Below are 20022 nucleotides of genomic sequence, written 5' to 3'. Positions count from 1 at the left end.
GATTGGCTTGCTGAACAATCAACCTGCTCCAAAGAAGGGTTAAAAATAAAAATGAGCCCAGATGCGATATCAAGCAGGAGAGTTAAAAACAGATCTCCCATTCCCAGAGCGCAAGACTGAGTTGACAGAACAAGGCAGGGCTTTACAATAACTGGTCTAACAGTGAATTTACTGAAAACTTTCCACAATCCAACTAGTTTAATTACTGAGACAGAATACTAGAAAATCCCTTTCATTTCAAGCACTTGGAATTCATGCCAAAACAGGGTACAATAAGTGATTTCTAAGCATTTTGCTTTTACCTCAAAGCAAGAGAAAATACACAGTGCAGACCCTTAGATGAAGTGGTACTGCAGGCTGCTACACAATTCTGACGAGCCAAAGCCACGATTTTATGCTCCTGAGCAAAAACTTCAAAACACACACACAGAGCACAGACTTCCAGCTTACAGCCTTTGTGAAGCCACTTTAAAAGCTCTTTTTTTAAAACTGAGCAAAAATCAAACAGAACGACTGCTTTTGCAAAAATGATTTTACGTGGCAACGAAGTAACACCAGTGCTAGCAAAGGACTGCCAGAAAAAATAAATAAGCAAACACTGCCTCAAGTACATGGCCATCAGAGTCATGTCTTGCAAACAACCCACTTAATAAACATATCTAATCTGCAAAATTACCCTCTTAGCACTGCTTAGAAACAGGCAGGTTTTGTCTGTACCAAAACTAAAAATGTGAATGGCAAAACAAAAAACAGGTCCCAGAACACTTTCTTCCTCAGAAAGATGTTGACAAATTTATATTGGTAAATAATAACTTCAGAAGTCTGCGATGTTTAGCAACTTGTTAATGACTTCTGATTAAGAAATTGCCTAAAAGAGGCTGTGCAGCCACTTCTGCATTACAGAAACGTCCAACCTTTCCACGCAGCATTGAACCAGTTCCAAGGGGAGCCTCCAGCTAGGTTGCATGGGTTGTGCTGGCATCTGTCTGCACAAGAAATGTCATTTTCACTGGTTTTTTTTTTTTGGTATGCTTGCTGCATGACCTGAAACAGAGCTGGGTAAACTTACGTGCCCTAGATAGTTTGAAACTACAGAATCTGTAACCTCACAAACACATGAATTGTTTTTCCCCACGTGGTATGCCCAAGGATAGCAGCCTTTTTGCAGAGGAATTTTACGTTTCTAATTGTGGTAATGTCTTTCACATCATCTTGGGACTTTACCTCATAGCAGCAACTTTTTTTTTTTTGCACAGTTCCATTTGATAAATCTCAGCGAATAGCACCAGGGAGGCAGAAACGGCTATCACAAAGTATAAAACGTTTTTCATTTTATGCAGTCTTACTATTTATGTACGTATCCCCTTTCCTACTTTTTCTCTGTGCTCCCAATTAGAAAAAAGCATGCTGGAAGGGGCAGTGTAGGACTGGTGATTAAAGAAAAGAACTGGAAGTTTTGGTTTTAGCTGTTCCTTCAGAAGTGGGCTGCACAGAAAGCGAGGCAAGTTCAATCTATAAACACAGCAAGGACTAACCCGCGGCTTATACTTGGCCTGCACAATAGCAACGCAGATGAATGAAAGTTCAATACTCTGCTCTTCTCAGCCCGTTTAGAAACCATTTCCTTTAGTGGTCAGACCTAGAAGTTTGAAAGCTGCTGCAGACAGGATATCTGAATATTTTAAACCACAGACATTTATCAGCATGCTTTGTTTTGGTAGAAGACTACTTTCCATGACAAAACTAGAACTGAAAAGTGTGGCAATTTCAATCCAGGCACAACCTTGCAAGCACTAAGAATTGGGTTTCGGGGATTCTGACTGCCTCCACAAAGACTCATAATAGTAATAAAATACAGCAAGTATGATGGTGGCTGAAAGAGGTTGCCAGAACTCTTCCTCAAGATCAACTGCACAGCCCAATGGTAGCAATAAGGAGGGTTCAACAAACTTGATTCTGGAGGGAGGGGCTCAGAGCAGTGCTGCTTGCTTCATTAGACCCTCTAAGTCTTTTTCTCTCTTTACTGGGTTTTACACTTCCTACACTTTGGTGCAGATATCTGTTTTTTTTATTTCTTTCTTACATTGTCTGTGGTTTCTCATGTGATAACAGTCAAAGAAATACTTGGTTTCAGCTCTTTGTTTTGTTAATAAAGTCTTTGTCCTACTAATAACCTGATTCTCTGTCTTTATAACATTCAAAAAATAACATGGTACGATGACGTAGGTGTGTGCTCTGAGGTCATACTATTAACAGCTATGTTTAAAATCTGTAGAGAGGTAAGCTCTGTAGCGGACGCCCGTGATGTTATTACGCAAGTTTATTCTAATTAATGGTCTTGTCAACTTGGCCATTCTTACTTTCCCAGTGCACAATGCTGCTGAAAGTCCACACGCACTGAGCTTTATCTACCTCTGCACTAGGGTATTTTTGCCATCAGTTTTTATGGCACCAACTTCAGTAGCAGCTGACTGCGTAATTAGAAGAGTAAGGACGTAACCTGTCTGCAGTCTCTGGAGCTGCCCCCATACGAATGGCTCTTGGCTTTATTAAATGTGAGCTAAAAGGGAGCTGCTTCAAAGGCAGGTTTTAGAAGTAATTTCAGAAACTGAAAATATTTCAAGCAGGTCAAATTCTACTTCCAATAAAACTTACTTAAAAGATACTATGGCTCACAGCGTTCATTGATCAGCAAGTAGGAAATGGTCAGCGGCAAAAAGCAGAAAATACCCTGAAATCACAACTGAGTCATGGACTAGAGTCTTCAGGCAAGATGTTGTATAATGGTCTCATTGTAAGGACTTCACAAATTAAATGTGCTTTATAACAGGTCGCACAGATGTTTTGTCTAGGGATTTCCACCCACCATTATATGTAGTATGAAAAATTAAATTAGTTGTAATATTACTAGCTTATCCAACAGTTTATCAACCAACAGCAGATGATAATGCCCTAAGGTACCTTCAGTCTGGCTTTACAACTGCAAGTTACGATCTCAGAGCTGATCGTAAAGTTGGGAGGGCTCAGTTAAAAAGGAACTGGACAAGATGAGGGTCGGCTAATCTATCTCTGAACAGATCTAGCGCAGTTTTAGAGTATCTGTGTTTATACACAACTACAAGTTTTAGTTATATTGTATATCTTCTGTGTTATAGCACTGTGCTGTGGTATTTTAAATAAAACACCAAAATTGCTGCTGGTTATCATCTTCTAGTTATGTTATTAAGCCAATCAAACCATTTGAAATCAGAAGGTTAGCACAGTCAAGCATCGAAGAGGCTTCAGAATTGGCAGTGCCAAACAAAATGGCTTTCAAGGCCTGATTTAAAAACAAAGCCTTTGTCATACATCGGACTGCTGTGTTTTAGGAATAAATGAGGCCAGGTGGCCTACTGTACGTCCTCATTTGTGCACATAATGTTGCTGGGCAAGAAGGTAAAACAGACCCAAGCTCCTTTACAGAAGCTTTAGCCTTCATTATTCTTAGCGCTACTTCTCAATACCACTGCTTTAACCGCCTGAAATACTCTGCACAATCAACTGCATAGAAGGACCATTCAATTAATAAAAGCTGGGAAAAGATAGTTCCAGGAAATAGAACTTATTTTTCATAAGGAGCAGTTACTGACTTTGTACATACAGCTCAGGCTACTCACCAGCTTCACACAGATAATGAAAGGTGGAGTTGCTTCTCTGAAGTGACATATTGGAATTTTTGGTTTTGGTCTCTCCTGCAAGAAGAACAGTCACTCAGAAGCATACAGGGTTACTCGTTAGCTTAGTTTTAGGAGCTACTCAGCGCTAAAAGCTGATTCTGAGACCTCACTTTGGATAGTCCAGCTTGTCACATGCTTGCACTCCTTATTTTCCCAGTCACTTCAATACCCATTACTTTCTTACCACAGCCTTTCCATACAACTGCTTTTTCTCCAAAGGAAGTTAGACACTACACCAGATGGAAATTAACAGCTTTCTGCTGCTGAAAGATCTCACTCCTCTCTTACAGGTTATCTATCTTTTAGCCCTTTCCCCAAACAGTTCCCTCTTTGATCTGATTGCAAGTTATGCTCTTGTAACAGCTTACCACACTGAAATACACATACATACACATTTACATATGCATACATGTAGGTATTGGTTTTTGGCTGGTTAATATTCTGCCCCTTTAATGAGCTGAATCAGCTTCCTGAGCTGACAGTGCCATCAGAGAAGCATCAGAGGAGGCACAAGGCAAAAAGCAGATACAAAGCAGGATCTTTCCCTTTCAGTGGGAGCTGTTAAATGGCTTATGCCCAAGTGGGTCTTCACCACAGACCCAAGCTGCAGAATTCTCTAAGGATTCACAACAGGTTGCAGTACAAGCTCCTTTATGAGTGATCTGGGTGGATGGCTATGTGTTGGGAAGACATGAGCACAGGATCTGTATCAATTAAGCTGACAGTATTACTGCAGCAGTAGTTAGTGAGTCAGTATTCCCGGTCAAAATTCTCAAGTCGATTGCTTTCATGCAGCTGAAAGCACTCATCAGCTTCCCAGTACAGAATTTGACTTTACAATTACTCCAGTCTAATCAGAAGCTGCATCGGAGGAGATGCCCCTCCTTTCCCCCTACCCTTCCTACAGGCCTACTCCCATCAGATACAAGGATCATGCAACCTCAGGGTAATTTGATTCACAAGATAACTTGCTGGAAAACTTCTTATTTCTGGGTTTCTTTTCTGCCAGATCAGCTAACTGAATCAACTTATCCTTTAGCCACAAAATTGCTAGACCCAGTATAAACAAAGCAGTGGGAGTGTGTGGCTGAGGCCAGCGAGCAGTCAGACCACCCCTGCAGTCAGACTGGCTAAGCTGCAACGTCAAATTGCGCTCTCGGAAGACTGCGCTCCCAGGACCTGACCCAATGCCCAGTGGAACAGAACTGTCTTTTCACCGACTTTTCTAGGGTCTGAATCTGGATGAAACTTTACTCCAAATCTCAGAGCTAATTGCTACTATGAAATTAATACTGCAACAAGACAACCTATTTTTCTTCTTCTATATGGTTTGTTTATTGCTATCTAAATAACGTTATTTCTTCTCCACGGAATGAAACACTTCCTGCAATTTTAGGCTACGAAGGAGCCTATCAGTTAATGCCTTATTCAGGTACAGTATGACTAATGTACAGATAGGTTACAATTAACCACTGAAACTTTATTTATTTTAGTTAGTCATTAGACTTGAGTCCATCATGAGTCAAGTTCTACTCTCACCTAAAAGAGAAACTGTCAGAGAAGGCCATGTTTACCCCATCAGCAGAAGCCTTTCAGAGTACATGTACACGTGTCCTTCTGAGCTGACTTCAGTTAACATGAGGTACTCCTGCCTGTCTGCTTAGACCTGGAAGCTGACCTCTTCTGAAGAGACTTATTGCCGTAATGCTTTTTATTAATTTATGATTTTATGATTTGTTAATAGTAGAACACGGAGATCTGTGAAATGGTATTTCTTCCTTCTATTTTTGCCTTCAATAGGATAAGAATTTTGCTTCAGTAACTCCTCTAACCCATGCCTACTTGTTCTTTCCTGTGGGGTCTAGAGGCATCTGTATAAACCATATTCCTGAAAAATCACACTTCATGCTGGTTTAATACCTTATCTGAAACAACAGTACTCAGTGAGAGCTCTTCTGTCCCCCTGCCAGATGAGGCGGTGGTATTATTCCTGTGACACAGGCAGGGGCCCTGGCTCCACAGCTCGCACTCCAGTACGAATCCCCAGCTATCTCACCTCCTGGGCAGTCAAAGCCTCCTCACCTCTAATCTCTGGTCACAGCCTCCTCACCAGAATGAGTTAATTACAATATTTAAAATGTGTGATATATTCTTCCATCACATTTCCCAGAATGATTTCCGATCACAGTAATGAATGCAAAAGTACTTGTAACTAACCTCAGATTCTTCAAAAGTATAGAATCCTCTTGTTATTTTCTTTTCATCAACATCACAAAATGCAGTTACCTGGCAAAAGAGAAGCAGAACACTTTAATACCATTCTTTGCTGCCAGCAGTTATTTCGCCTGTAGCACATCCATGGCTAAGGGCATGTGAAGGAACACCACGAACACAGCAATGCAGCAGGGTCCTCCTATGGAGCTTAAAAATATATTAGGTCCTCTCCGTGTATATCTTACTGAGATGGGCAGTGTCTGCAGTTGGCTACAAGCACATTACGGTTTTGTGAACGTGAAAACAGGTGGCGTAAGTTACTGTGAGAGAAAATGGCTATGAGATCATTTACTCCATCCTCAGTGACGTGCTGAGTAAATACCAACAGACTGGTCTCCTCACTCCTAAGATCAGATAAAACAAACATTCCTCTTTCTGTCCAGCCCCAGCACGTAACCTCCGAGGGACGCCTTCCGCACGGCAGTGCTGCACTCTTGCTACGGATCCTCTGGTGATACCAGCCTCCCTTCTAGGCCACAACACACCGAGCCTGGGAATTCCTATTTTACCTCTGGAACAGCAGAATTCTCTCAATGCCAATGGGTACTTCACACAGACACACTTAGATCGTTGCCAACATCCTTGATCATGCGCATGGTTTGGGAGTTTGCATTTTTCAACGGAAAATTTTGGCAAATTTCCTGCTTAAATAATTAATATAGTTGCTGCTGTGTTTTGGTTATTCTTACCGTAGCTAGGGAAGCATTATTTATAGCCTTAGTTGCCAAATATTTCAGATTTTTTAATGTTTGTTCCTCACAGATACGCAGGCATAGTAAATGCCTGCAATCCAAAATACACGGTGTCCTCAGTTTTGAACCATTAAGTTGTCAGTAACATTTCGGAAGGCTTTTTAAAATAAATGTAGCTATGTTTTCCTCTGGCTAACACTGGATCTATTTCTATTGCCTAAGCAGAACTTTTACCCTGAAGCAGAACAGTTCAGGTATTTAAGGTCTTGCAGAAATCAATTATTCTGGTGATAGCTGGAGTGCAGTTTTCCTATCTTTTTAATTGCTGCATTAAAAATTGATTAACAACACTTAACATTGAGAAAATTTGAAAAGCCCAACAGCTGTTTATTAATTTATTAAATTAGAGAAAGCTGCAAAAGGCTGGCTTGCTTTCCGTATCTACGTACATCTCTCTCCCATTTTCCTCCTTTGATTGAGATGATTTTTGTTTTACCTAAGGTTACTTCATTCTGTTTGAGCAGAGGGAAACACTGACACAAGCACATCAGTGTCACAGTGCTGAACTTCTGCATTCGTCATCGGTATTTCACTCCCAACAGAGAGAACCATCCGTACAGCCCAGTGGCAAAGCTGAAGAGGAACAAAACGGTTCCACGTGTCTTCAGTGTGGAAAACAGAGCCAACAAACTAGGGAGGGGAGAGTGGGCAAGAACAGTCCCTGGAACTACCAGGGAATACTCCCTTAGAGGTAGACATTCATACTTGGGAAGTACACTGCTTGAAAACAGGCACCACAAGAAATAAAGAAGGGAACATTAAGGAAATATTACATTTTCATTTTGGGGCTATATGAGTAAATGAAGAAACAAAAGGGAATTTGGGAAAGGACCAGAAGTTCGGAGACATTGTACAAGGTCTCTGACTGATGCAGGCTGGGTTAGGCAGTAATAATCACAAACTCCTTCATGCACAAAGACAAAGAACTGAGATCTTTTTCTTTTTTTTTCCCCCGTGCTTGGACCAATTAACACACTTCACATTCCTCATTCTGTTTTCCCTGACCACCACTGTAGTTTATTGTAGTTGAAAAATCAGATGGTATGGACTGTAGATGAGCAAGAACTGAGCGTAATAAACGACATTCCGAGATTTCGTCTTCATGTCTTTTCTATATATACACATACACACACATCTACACGTTACGGATACTTAGGTGTATGAAGGCCAGCAGGCGGAAAGCCTGGTATAAGGAGGGTTACTTAGCTTCTTGTTAGTTACACCTCTCAGTCCGTTAACCACCTTGACAATCCTCAACACTCTGCCAAACTCAGTTCCACCAGTAATGTCTGGCTGTGCTAGAAGCTGTAATAATTCTAAACAAAATGTAGCAGTTCTTAAAGGATGTGTTTTCAGTGACAACTGAGCAAAGTTTGGGGTATAAATACTGTCTGATGATAATCTTCCAATTAACTGAGCCTGTATTTTCAGCTGCTTACACTCCTATAGATCATTTAAAAAAGGAAAACAACTTTTGATACAAGGCGAAGTGAGATGCTACACTTTAATGTCAGTAACTGAGAATTCAGCTGTAAGATCTGTGCTGGAAAGTATCGCACTCCACACCTTCAGGATGTTGGTATACACTTAACATGAAACCTTCATTGGTAGGCAGATTCCTTCTTAGCATTAATGGTGCAAGAGAACCCAAACCAGATATTAATTGCAGTATTAATCTCATGCTGTGCCATCACTCATACTATTATGTGTAGAAAATTACGCACTCTGTCTTGGCACACTGAGCACCCAGCCCCACACGATCCACCGCACGGAACTCCTGCTGACAGCAACCGGGTGGAAAAAAGGCTCAGGCAGGTAAGTGTGTGACAAACACCCCCTGGAAGACAGAACTGACTCAAGCCTTTTTTGGAGTTACTACTAAGATATCTCTAGATATAATTTTCAATGGATTCAGCCAGCTTAAATCTGATACCTACAGTACTATAAAAACAGGTCAGACCTGAATGGGCAATTTTTCTGCCAGACTACACCACGTGGGTGGCCAGAACGCTAGATGACTGTTTTTCTGCCACACACTATTTATTTTCCAATTAAAGAAAGTCTGTGTCTGGAGATAAATGCAGGACTTGCACGTAGTTGTTTATCCAATAAGGAAAACTCAAGGCATCAGGCTTACATGAGCTATTTACATTGAATTATCAGGCTTAGTCCAGAGTTGCCTATTTATTTCCTAGCATTAATGGGCTCCTATCTTGCATCTTTTATGAAGACCATCTATCCATACATGAGCTACTGTCTCCTAGGGAGGAAACTATGAATTAGAAAGCTATAAAGCAGTCTCAAGCTGTTTTCTTTTTCCTCCTCCTAGCAAAACAGCTCTTTTGCAATGCAGCTGACAATGTGACACCGCTGAAGCTTGCTGAATCCTCAGATCACACTTCAGTTTTAAGGAAATATTCATATGTTTACATACTTTTGCTTTAAACATCACTTTAATGACAATCTGTACAATTCCAAAACAACAACAAAAAAGCCTACGATTTCTCTCAGCTGAAACCTGGAAGATGGTGCTATCTGTATTATACACAAGCTACTTAATTACTATAAGTAATTTTTATAAATATGGATCTCAACATACATTAACAATGGAGTAAGGGAAAAGGAGAAATAGTTTTCTCCCTCATAAGAGAAAGTTTACATGGCCCAAAAGATAAGATATTTACTCAAATCCCTGCCAGGGGAAGACACAGTTGAGGAAGATAAAAGCCCGTCTCTGGCCGGTTCTTTTTAATAAACACAGCAGCTGTGTGCAGGGACACGCAGGCTCGGGCTATCAGACCTCCCTGTGGTAAAGGGAGATTAGTGGGCAGGAGATTAATCCTACTCCAAAGGTACAACCTAACAAGTCACTAAGACTGGGCTTAGGGTGCGACTGTAATTAGCTAGCTGTTTGTCTAATGGAAAAACTGTAAGATTTTAATCAGCCTACTAATGTCCTCGTATGGTAAATGATCTTCATAAGATTTTACTCCCTCATCTTATTTTTACCTGTGATATGCCTTTAAGTCTATACTGATCGTTTACAGAGAGCAAGAAAACCTGATCACAGCAAATTCTGAAGATGTGTCACAGCTGTAGGTGGAAGGGTACAGGAGGCAAGTTTTACAAGGGAGAGTGAGCATCTTAGTAGACCCTGTTAGAAAAACTGGACAACTCTCTTGATACATGGTCATTTGCACATAGTATCTTATCCTTCCTGATTGCATCAGATGGTCTCATAAAATTTATCTTTAAAGAAGACAGTCTGAAAGCTCTCTAGCATATCTGATACGAGCAGATCTTCCCTACTGCATTCTCTTCATGTCTCCTACTGCTCACGCAGTCTTTCATACATTTTAAACTTATAATGACCCTCCCAATTCTATTATTTATAATTCTTCCATTCATACTTGTGTAAAGCCTCGGAAGTGCATTAATATACATTCCTGCAACAGTTAAATCAATTTTGGCCATTCATGTCAAAACAAAGTACTGGAAAGCATTATAATGTAAGTTTAAATAGATACAACTAATGACAAACAGAACAAGGGACAGAGCCTGGAACATCTTTAGTATGCCACAAGGGGAACCACAAAGCCAGCAAGCAGCTCTCAGACACAGTCTGAGTGATTTTCACTAACGGGGCTGATACGCACCGCAGCTGTGCATCTCTCTAAACTACAAGCATGCATTTCATGATTCCATTTAAAAACATTATGCCATCAAAGACAGCATTATCTTCTGTCTTTACACATGTACCTACCAAAGTTACTGAAGAGAATATTCATTCCGGACTCCAACATGCAAAATTAGCCTCCAACTATTGTATGTACAAATCTTCCCTTACTATAGGCAACACACAACTGCCTTCAGACATAAGCGTGGGAACTACTTGCAAGTCTAATTTCTCTAGGACAGATAACTGAGTAATACCAGTACGTTTTCAGGTATGCATGCCTCACAATCTGTACTGACAAAAGAGAAAGTCCAAAAAATGCACCTGCATGGAAGCAGCAGAGAGATTTCCCTGCCATATTTCAGCATGAGCAATTATCTGTAGTCCAAAATGACAATCACGGCTGTACTTTAGGATGCGTTATACCTAGACTAAACTGAAACTTTTACATTTCATTTCTCCCCTTTTCTTCCGAGTGCTCTCTTAACTGGCTTTTACACTGTCAATCTATTTTTTGCTCCCCAGTAAAGGTGAGTGTGATATTCTTCCCATTCATTTCTTTGCTTTTGCACGTCCCCACTTCAGTCTCTCATACTGCCATTCATATTCTTCAGTCAAAATGTTACCAAACTTCAACATTCTTGTTTTGTGGGTTAGCATCAAGTATGTGGCTTAGTGATATTGCTCTGGAGAAAGTAAAGAGAAACTAACATGCAACAATACAGATGGTTTTAAATGGTTAATGAGCTAGGAAAAAAGGCGAACAAAACACTTTCTTGAAGCTTTCAAGTTTGCCACTGGCACATAGGGTTGTCATAGAGAAACTTCATGGGCTGGATGTGTACTAGTACTGTTTCCATGCCACTAATTAGCTGAGGCTTATTTTGCCCTTTTCCCCTCCTTTTCTGTTAGCTACTTGAGCACTATTTTCAGCTATCGGAAATGACACAAAATGTTAATGCTGAAGTTCTCCTTTTAGCTAAAGTTTGATGGAGAATAAAAGAGCAGACAAGACAGCTCAGAAACCCTCCAGGCATATGTAGCATCCTAAAAACATTTGGTTTCCATCTTCAGCTGCAAATTATAGACAAGACGGATGTGTTTTAAACAAAAAAAGGTCTGTTTGACTTCAGTCTTGCAGAAATGCTAATACTGAACCACTGTCAACTGTGTGAATCAAGAAGGGGACAGCCAGGAAACAGAATTTCCCTAAGAATACTGGGATCCTGGTAATTAATTCATAAAAAAACACTAGTAGTTGAGTAAATTTTTTCCCTGTTTTACTGTTTAGCAAAAATACTGAGCGTTGGATATTAGCCTGAACTCTTTGGAGACAAAGCATTATTTTACTGTTCACCATACAGATGTCTAAAGGAAGAGACAGAACACAACTTAGGTGTCCTTTTCTCTTCTAACATAGTCATGATTCCAATTCAGACTGTTTTCCAAACAGACTGAAGTAATAATTTGTTAGTGAGTATGAACAAACAAAGACTGCTGCTTCCCAGAATTACCAAAATTTTGTTTTCTTAGAAACAATGTTGTCCGGCATGCAACATGTTCATACTTTTCAAACAGCCCACAAAAGCCCTGTCAGAATAAGAAATATAATTGCCTTGTTTATGGGAATGTAAAAATACTAGAAACGTATGTTCTCTTTGTTTTATTTTTAAGGAATATGTGTCCCACGCTTCATATGGGTACTTACTGACAATTTAGGAAAAAATCCTACTGTGATTGCACATTCCCACTGAAATCAGTCTAGTGATCTAACGAGGTTCTGAACGTCAGTAAAAGGATGTAGTAACAGCGAAACAGAGCAAAAATGAAATGTTCAAGAGCCTAAACTGGCTTAAAGTATAAAACCAACTGAAATGAATTAGGACGCCTTCTCATGTCACTACACTCCCTGACAAAGAGTCCCTCCCCAGCTTTCCCATAGCCCCCCTTAGGTACTAGCTACTATAAGGTCTCCTTAGAACCTTCTCTTCTCTAGGCTAAATAACCCCAGCTTTCTCAGCTTTTCTTCACAGGAGAGGTGCTCCAGCCCTCTGAGCATCCTCATGGCCTTCCTCTGGCCCTGCTTCAACAGGTCCCTGTCCTTGTGCTTGGGGCCCCAGAGCTGAATGCACGGCTCCAGGTGGGGTCTCATGAGAGTGGAGTAGAGGGGGAGAATCACCTTCCTCAACCTGCTAGCTAGGTTTTGAAACTTTATTATTCTCATAATTAGCAGAGTATCTGAAAGCTTAAATCTTGTTTTTCAATCTTTAAAGATTTAAATCTTTAATGGTTGAGACGGGAAAAGCATGTCATTGTTTTTTTTAGGGCTGGAAAGGATGAAGCAACAACTGTTTACCAGCTTTACTCATACAGGATTTTGGAGTCCTTGGCAAGAGTTGAGGATTAGTCCCAAAACACCTGAATGATTTTTGAGAAAAAGTGTAACATGGAGTTTAACTAAACTCTTTCTACTGTTATTAATTTAAAATAAAAGCTTCTATAAATGAATTGCCTGCTGCAAATTTATGAATTTATCTCCTGAAACTGCAGCAGCATAATGCTTTGACTGGCATTTGGAGAAGATGTTCGAATGTCTTTATACAGTCTTCTGCCAGTGACTTACTATGAAACATCAGGGTATCATTTAAGCTTTATTTCTGTCTGAGGTGTATAGGCTTGGGATTTTGCTTTCAGAAAAGTTAGGAAGTTACAATGGCAATATTATAATTATAACGAGCCTGAACAACAACATAGAACAAATTAAAGTGTTTTCATCGCTACAGACAATAGTCATTTCATCAGAAGTTAGCTATCCAAAGGAAAGAACCCTAATCTCTTTTATGATGATTTGAGTCACTTTCTGAAGCTATTTATCTTTGTTGGTTGTCAAGAAAACTTTTGAATACTTCAGATAACGTGCCAGGCTTACTACATGGAGTTTAATTACTCTATACAAGTTATTAAAGGTCAGGCCATGACTACATTTAAGCAGCAGTTTTTTTGCAGCACAATGACAAAATGAGTCATATTTGGCATGTGTAACTGCAACTGGCATGTAAGCTTGCTAAACGTGTCTGGTGTAATATCCAGTAATTAATGAGTTAATGTTCAATGCAATATTACGATATCAAACTAAAGCACTCTGGAGTATGTGTAATTACAACCTTGACAGAAGCAAAATAGTATCATGGCCTGCAACATTGCCAAAGCAAACGTTATCTAAAGGTCAGCTGGAAAGAATGTCAAATTCATTTAATTAGAACCACACTGTCAGTTCTAGCAAACTGGGGAATTAAGGTTGTTCCTCACTGAAGGAGAGGTAAGTTTGGTTCTTCAGCAGCTAAACAGCACAAAAACACAATTACTTTTCTCTTGCCCTTTTCATCATCTATCTTCAACTTATCGTTGTGTTTGCTGAACAGGATGTGAGGTCCTAAATGAGTCATCTACTAAAGTAGGTGGCAAAAGTAACCCAAAGCTAGAGAGTTGTTCTATCTTAATGTCAATCTGTTTTGGCTTGGCAAAAAAAATAATAATAATAAAAAAAAATACGTAAGACGGTGAGACACTGCTACAAAAACAATCTAGTCTGTTTTCTCCTTAACATCTCATAAATCACTACTTGCACAGCATTAGCAGATAGGCTACCATCTCTTCCCATAGAACTTATTTCCTAACTCTTATAATTTAATAGACAGAAAAGTGCAACGGTTGTTAGTAAATCAGAAGAGTTCACAAAGTGCTCTGCAAGCTAATAGCAAAATAGAAAGTTCTGATAAACACACCACCACCACCCCGTCATGTACACACTGCACTGCATGACCAAGATAACTCAAAACATTTAATGGACAGTTCTGTTCTCTTTGAATAAAGTAACTGATTGGAGACACATAGCATTTCATCTCACTTCCTACGGTTCATCATAAAACAGCTCGGGTTGGAAGGGACCTTAAAGATCACCCAGTTCCAACCCCCTGCCGTGGGCAGGGACGCCACCCACTAGGTTCAGGTTGCTCAGGGCATTGTCTAACCTGGTCCTGAACAACTCCAGGGATGGGGCACCCACGGCTTCTCTGGGCAACCTGCTCCAGTGCCTCACCACCCTCTGAGTGAAGAATTTCCTCCTAAACTCTCATCTAAACCTCCCTTCTTTTAGTTTAAAACCATTCCCCCTCATCCTGTCATTATCTGACTGAGCAAAGAGTCGCTCTCCATCTTTTCTATAAGCGCCCTTTAGGTACTGGAAAGTACTTAAGTGCGGTTCACCCACTCCCACATGATGGCAATGAAAAAAGGATGGCACTGGAATCTCAAGCTGGAAATTCACGTTCAGTTCCTGTGTTGTATGTTTCCTGTGCAAGTGTTTCCCATTTTTATTCAGTAATTTCAACTATGGGTATACAAATTTCCTCTATTTTCTTTTTACATGTGTGTGGTCTGTCTGCAAGCATATAAATCAAGTTTTTATATATATATTTGTCATTCTGTCTTCCCATCCATATTTTTAAGAAAGGAAAACACATTTGGTAATAAAATGAATGTTCTGTGGTTCTTTATAAGAAACAGCCATTTGACATCAGCCCTAATGCCTTTATCTATCAAAAAAGCTATTGCACAAAAGAAAATGCTATAAAAATTTAGGTATTTAAACTCTCAGACAAACCTCTCCTGAGAAATCACCAACTCTAAGTGACCTCCACGTTTTCAATTGATTGCAAACTGGATCACTCATGTACAAAAGTCTACTCGCCTGTTCCCCCCACACCCCACCCCTATTTTTAAACAATCAAGCTTTTCAGAAGTGAGTTAAAGTCTGACGCTCATCATAACACAAACCAGAGTGCTGAGCATCTGACAGGGACCTATGAAGGAACCGGGCCAATAGAATACGTGTATGAACGATCCTAGACAAAGTAGTCTAGTATTATGCCATCCAAATAGTTACTCAATTCACCTGGGGTACTTGGCTACTGCAATGGTTAATTACACAACAGCAGCCATAAGCAGTGCTAAGTGTGTCTAAGCTGCTACTGCACTTAGTCACCAGCAAGCAGGAACACAGACACCATCCACTCCGGATAACGTAATACAGCATTTTAAAAGAAGAAATCTTAAGAGTATTGTGTGTGGTGGTTTTTTTTCCAATTTATATTTATCATCATCTAGTACTTTGGATTTATAATATATTCTGACAATGTTGCTACATTATGGTGGAAGAAGCAAGGAGGCATATGAGGGAGAAGAAAATTTTGTACAGATTTTACCTACCCTTAATGGCTTACCTTTTTCCGATTAGCTGGTGACAAGCTTCTGTAGAGCTTCTTGCCTTGCTTGCCAGCATTCCAAATGGTGAAAGATGTCCAGGAACTCAGGACTCTGTCTTCAAGAAACCTGACTCGGTGATTCCAGATGGTTTCCCTAAAGAATTAGAAAAAGGGTTGGGTTAGACCCTTTAAAACTTTTATCATATACATACATACATACTCATACACACATAAACCTGACCAAAATGATTCACACGATACAAAAAAGCATACCAAAAACATTATACTAGCACTTTCCCAGGGAAATGTCTAACTGTTGTCAGAAAAAAAGGAATTCTGTGCAAGTTCTTAAACAAAAATCATCATGACAGATCTGAAGTCATTGCTAAACCACTGTTATTTTCAAGAATCTTAATAGAAAATTGCAAGGTGAAAAACTGTGGCTATGGTAATCGAATTTAATACTGACAGTTTCGACTGCCCACCAATACAGTGTTTGCCCATCACCCGTCACCGCATGAACTGCTCTATAACCGGCAGTGCATTCAGGGCAAGCCATCTCCTAAACACAAGACGAACTCTTCATGTTCTACCTGCCCATACATTCATTCTCCTTCGTTACTACAAAGTTCAGATCTCACAAAGTCAGTACTCCAGTACCCAAATACACACCCCAGTACTGCAAGGAAAGTCCATTTACATTGTGGCATTCAGGCCAAGTCTCCACAAAGTCAAAGCCCAGGCAGACACTGGAACGATAACAAATAACTATGGAACTGCAAAGTCGCACACAGCACCGAAACTATCAGCTGTAACACACAATTCAACACTTGTGTGTGCACACACTAGACCAAATAGGAGTGATTTCATTTTGAAATCTCCAAAGTATTATTCAGCAATGATATGAATAACTGACCCTGCCTTCTTCTGGAGATCACCTTTATAAGAAACAAAAAGCAGTGCACATTTTAAATTTCTTTTTACAAGTGCTATGCCTCATGAAATACCTTAAAATATGCTTTAGAAAAGAGCAAGCTGGCACACATCTGTGTCCAATTACACCGTTACGTCTTCGTATTTGTAGTAAGTTCCACAATATAACTCAAGCCAAGTGGCTGAGGTAAACACCGGTGAGACTAATGCCAACTGATGAACCACATGGCTTTGCAACCAGTTATAAGGGAACACGTAACATCCTTAAATAAGAGACTGGCTGGGATCTTCAACAGGTTCAAGATACATTCATGACAAGAGAAGACAACTTCAAGAGAAGCATTTCATCCCAACTGATTGAATTAAGACAGTTTAACAACTATAACCTTTTTTTTTTTCTTTTGTGCACACATCCTATCACTTTCAAACCTGTGTGTATTTAAAAACCTATCCCCCCATGTAACGTAATATTTAAGACTACATAATTTGTGATTGTTTAAAGAAAGCCACTTGCTGTTAAGAACTTCTGTTTAACGTTCAGGATTCACAAAATATTCATTAACTAAGAAACTGTCTGACACTTAATAAACAGCATTCTGGATACACTGATTTCCTCAATTCATGGCTTGACAGATAAATCTCCCTAATCTGCAGCTCTTGAGCAAGACATAGTGAGTTGAAAACTTCTTTTGTATGAAATTCAGAAAGCCGTCTTAATCTCCTGTCCCTTCTGAAAACATTTCTTCAGATAGTTTTTTCCACTTACTTTATCAATGCAGAACACAACACACTTTATAACAATTGTTAAGAGTTGTTCTACAAATTGTAATGCAGCCTGTGGAAAATGTACGCTGTTTAAAAAAATCAATCCTGCTAGATTATGCTTTTATGAATGGTTTTTCTTTGAAAATAATTAAAGCATTAAGAGAAAAATGCTCGCAATTTTCCTGTGAGACCCTAAACTGCCCATGGTTTTATTTCCCTTGGGATGTACAGGGTTTTCCTACCAATATACCTTCTTCACAATTTAACTCTGAGCCCCACTGTCTTCCAACAATATTAAGTTTGTATAGAATTTATACATCAAAATTCTCCACAAATGTTATTTCTTCTGCTTTAAATAGGGCTTCTGGTTCGTGGGTCAGCACAGGTTATCACAGGGCAGCTACAGTAAGCTGTAACGCCAGCTGTCTGCCTGACCAGGGGTATCTCTGCTCTCCACAAGCACCTCATCGCATGGCAAACCAAATTCCCTCACATTTCCTTGCTGCTAAGGATTTAAACTGTCCAAGTGGGCAAAGAGTCAGGAAGAGGAGCTGCACAGCTCTGCAGCCATTCTCACCAGTGGATCAGACTGCTCCCTCAGCTGCAGTCCTGATTAGCCTTAATCCTGTGTGCACTACACCCATCTTGGTCCTCTTACAAACCCGTGCATACGTTGGTATGATCACTAGGGATGTATGATGATCTGGCATTACAGTAACGTCTGACTTTTATGAAACATTTTCATTTTTTTTCCTTTTTGTAAAGGATTATCAGATTCCAGAAAGCCTGTAATAGATAGGAATTTATTGTTCCAAATCATTCCTATGAAGTATACATCAGAGGTATCAAATCTGAGGTCATTGAGGTTACTAGGTAGCCTAATTTGTCCCCAGAAGTTGGTTAGCAAACTTTTCTAATATTTTAACAACAGGAATGTTGTGTTTTTGTTTGAGTTGTTCCTGCACAGCCCTGAGTTATGGTTTGAAAAACATCAAACCCTCGTAGCACTGAGACACCCGGACTCTTTCTGGGATTCTGAGTTAGCTCTGGAGAGCCCACTTCACCTCAGCATGAGATTTTTGAGCACAGCCAAACCCTTACATGGCTGCTTAGCACTTCATCACTGATTGTGCTGTGATGACTTGGAAAGAACATCGCACACAAATAGATGAACCCAAGAAGAATTAGCTACTCCATATAAATTTTCTGCACTGGTTTGAAGACTACGGCTGTGCACCAGCTCTTCCACTAATGGAAAAAAATGGATTTGATTGCAAATCTCTTCTAATGCAACCACAAGCTGCATTCCTGCTGCAAAACTTTAGCTGCTGCTGGCATCCTCTGACACTTGCCTTTTTCCATGTTCATTAGAGCACACAATATTCCCAGAAGGAAAATTCAAGGAAAGAACTATGAAGGTCAAGTATTTTTCCACGATCACATTACTGAAAATTCTAAAGCTTCTGCTAGCTTCTAAAAAGTAAGATTATTGCTTTCCATGGAAATGGTTTTAATACTGAAACATGCCTTCAGAAGAAGAGCACTGTTATATTCCAGAGGTACCTCAGAATCTGTCCTGTTGACTTGAGTGACAGTCAAGTTTCTTTCCCTCCTGAGCTTAACAAAGTCAAGAAAGTTGATTAAAAAATAGGTAATCTTAAAAGGCATAAAAAGGACTATCAAGTAACTTTCAGTTGTGGGCCAAACCTCCTAAAGGTAGAGCTACTGCAAGGAAGCTAGACAGGGCAACAGAGAGCTCAGACAGCCACCAGCAACACAGCAAGGTCAGGAAGAACCCAGCAAGACTCAACCTACTAAGCATTGTGTGGCTCCAAGCTAGGAAAAATAAATGAAATTAAGTCAATTAAAATATTTAATTAAATAGGTGTTACTGCCCGAGAGACGACTAATGACTGCATTGACTACATTTTCGAAGGCTCTACAGTCTGCAAGGCTGCTGGGAAGAAGCCTACAGTCAGATGTTTCTGTGCACTGACCCTCACCAGCCTATCGCATTCCAGCTGAAAAGCAAGAACATTTATGATCAAAATACCCCAAGGTATTTTTTAAAATACCAAAAACTGGACAAACTGATTTTTAGGGTTTAAAGATCTTACAGATTAGAAATACGTCATGCTCTGATGTGATATTCACACAAAAACTATTTTACCATCTTGGAAGCAAAATAGAATATATAACTGAATAAAATAAGAATTTAAAAAATCAATAATTATAAAGTAACCTATATATTAAATACCAGTTTAGTTTAATACACAGAAAACTGCATTGTCCTCTTTAATTTTCAGTGCAGAAACAGCAGAGTTCCCAAAAAAGTCTCCAGAACAGGGAACCTGAGATCCACAGCAATCTACATCCAGGCACACAGAAAATAGTACTATTTCTCATGCAGATGTCCCAGCACATTCAGAATTGGTTGCTTCCAGACAATGAATTTGCTTTCTATGTGATGGGTGCCTCTACTCCACAGAGATTCCTACAGAGGTAAAATTCAAGCAGTCCACATCTCGCTGTTGGTGAGCACCCACAAATTTCAGCCTGAAGCCAACTCACTGACCCCGACTTATATACGAATGTTACACTGGGTTATTGCAAGTGTGGGGCGTGAACAACCAAGGGAAACG

General features: G+C 39.8%; 1 protein-coding gene across 8 annotated transcripts in view; it reads right to left on the bottom strand.

The window, feature by feature from the left end:
* The window catches only part of B3GNTL1 (UDP-GlcNAc:betaGal beta-1,3-N-acetylglucosaminyltransferase like 1), a 127517-nt gene that overhangs the window by 7663 nt on the left and 99832 nt on the right, over positions 1–20022 (bottom strand). For all 8 annotated transcript variants that reach the window (XR_004755142.1, XR_004755143.1, XR_004755144.1 and 5 more), the window contains 3 exons: positions 15701–15836; positions 5934–6002; positions 3657–3731 (listed from right to left, as the gene is read on the bottom strand). Coding sequence is in view for 2 of the 8 variants with exons in the window: in XM_035342383.1 (XP_035198274.1) it covers positions 3657–3731; positions 5934–6002; positions 15701–15836 (280 nt within the window). In the remaining 6 variants the exon portion in view is untranslated. The remainder of the gene's footprint in view (positions 1–3656; positions 3732–5933; positions 6003–15700; positions 15837–20022) is intronic.

The sequence above is a fragment of the Oxyura jamaicensis genome, chromosome 18, assembly GCF_011077185.1.
Source record: "Oxyura jamaicensis isolate SHBP4307 breed ruddy duck chromosome 18, BPBGC_Ojam_1.0, whole genome shotgun sequence".
In the NCBI taxonomy this organism is placed as follows: Eukaryota; Metazoa; Chordata; class Aves; order Anseriformes; family Anatidae; genus Oxyura; species Oxyura jamaicensis.
This window is presented reverse-complemented; position numbering and strand designations above follow the sequence as displayed.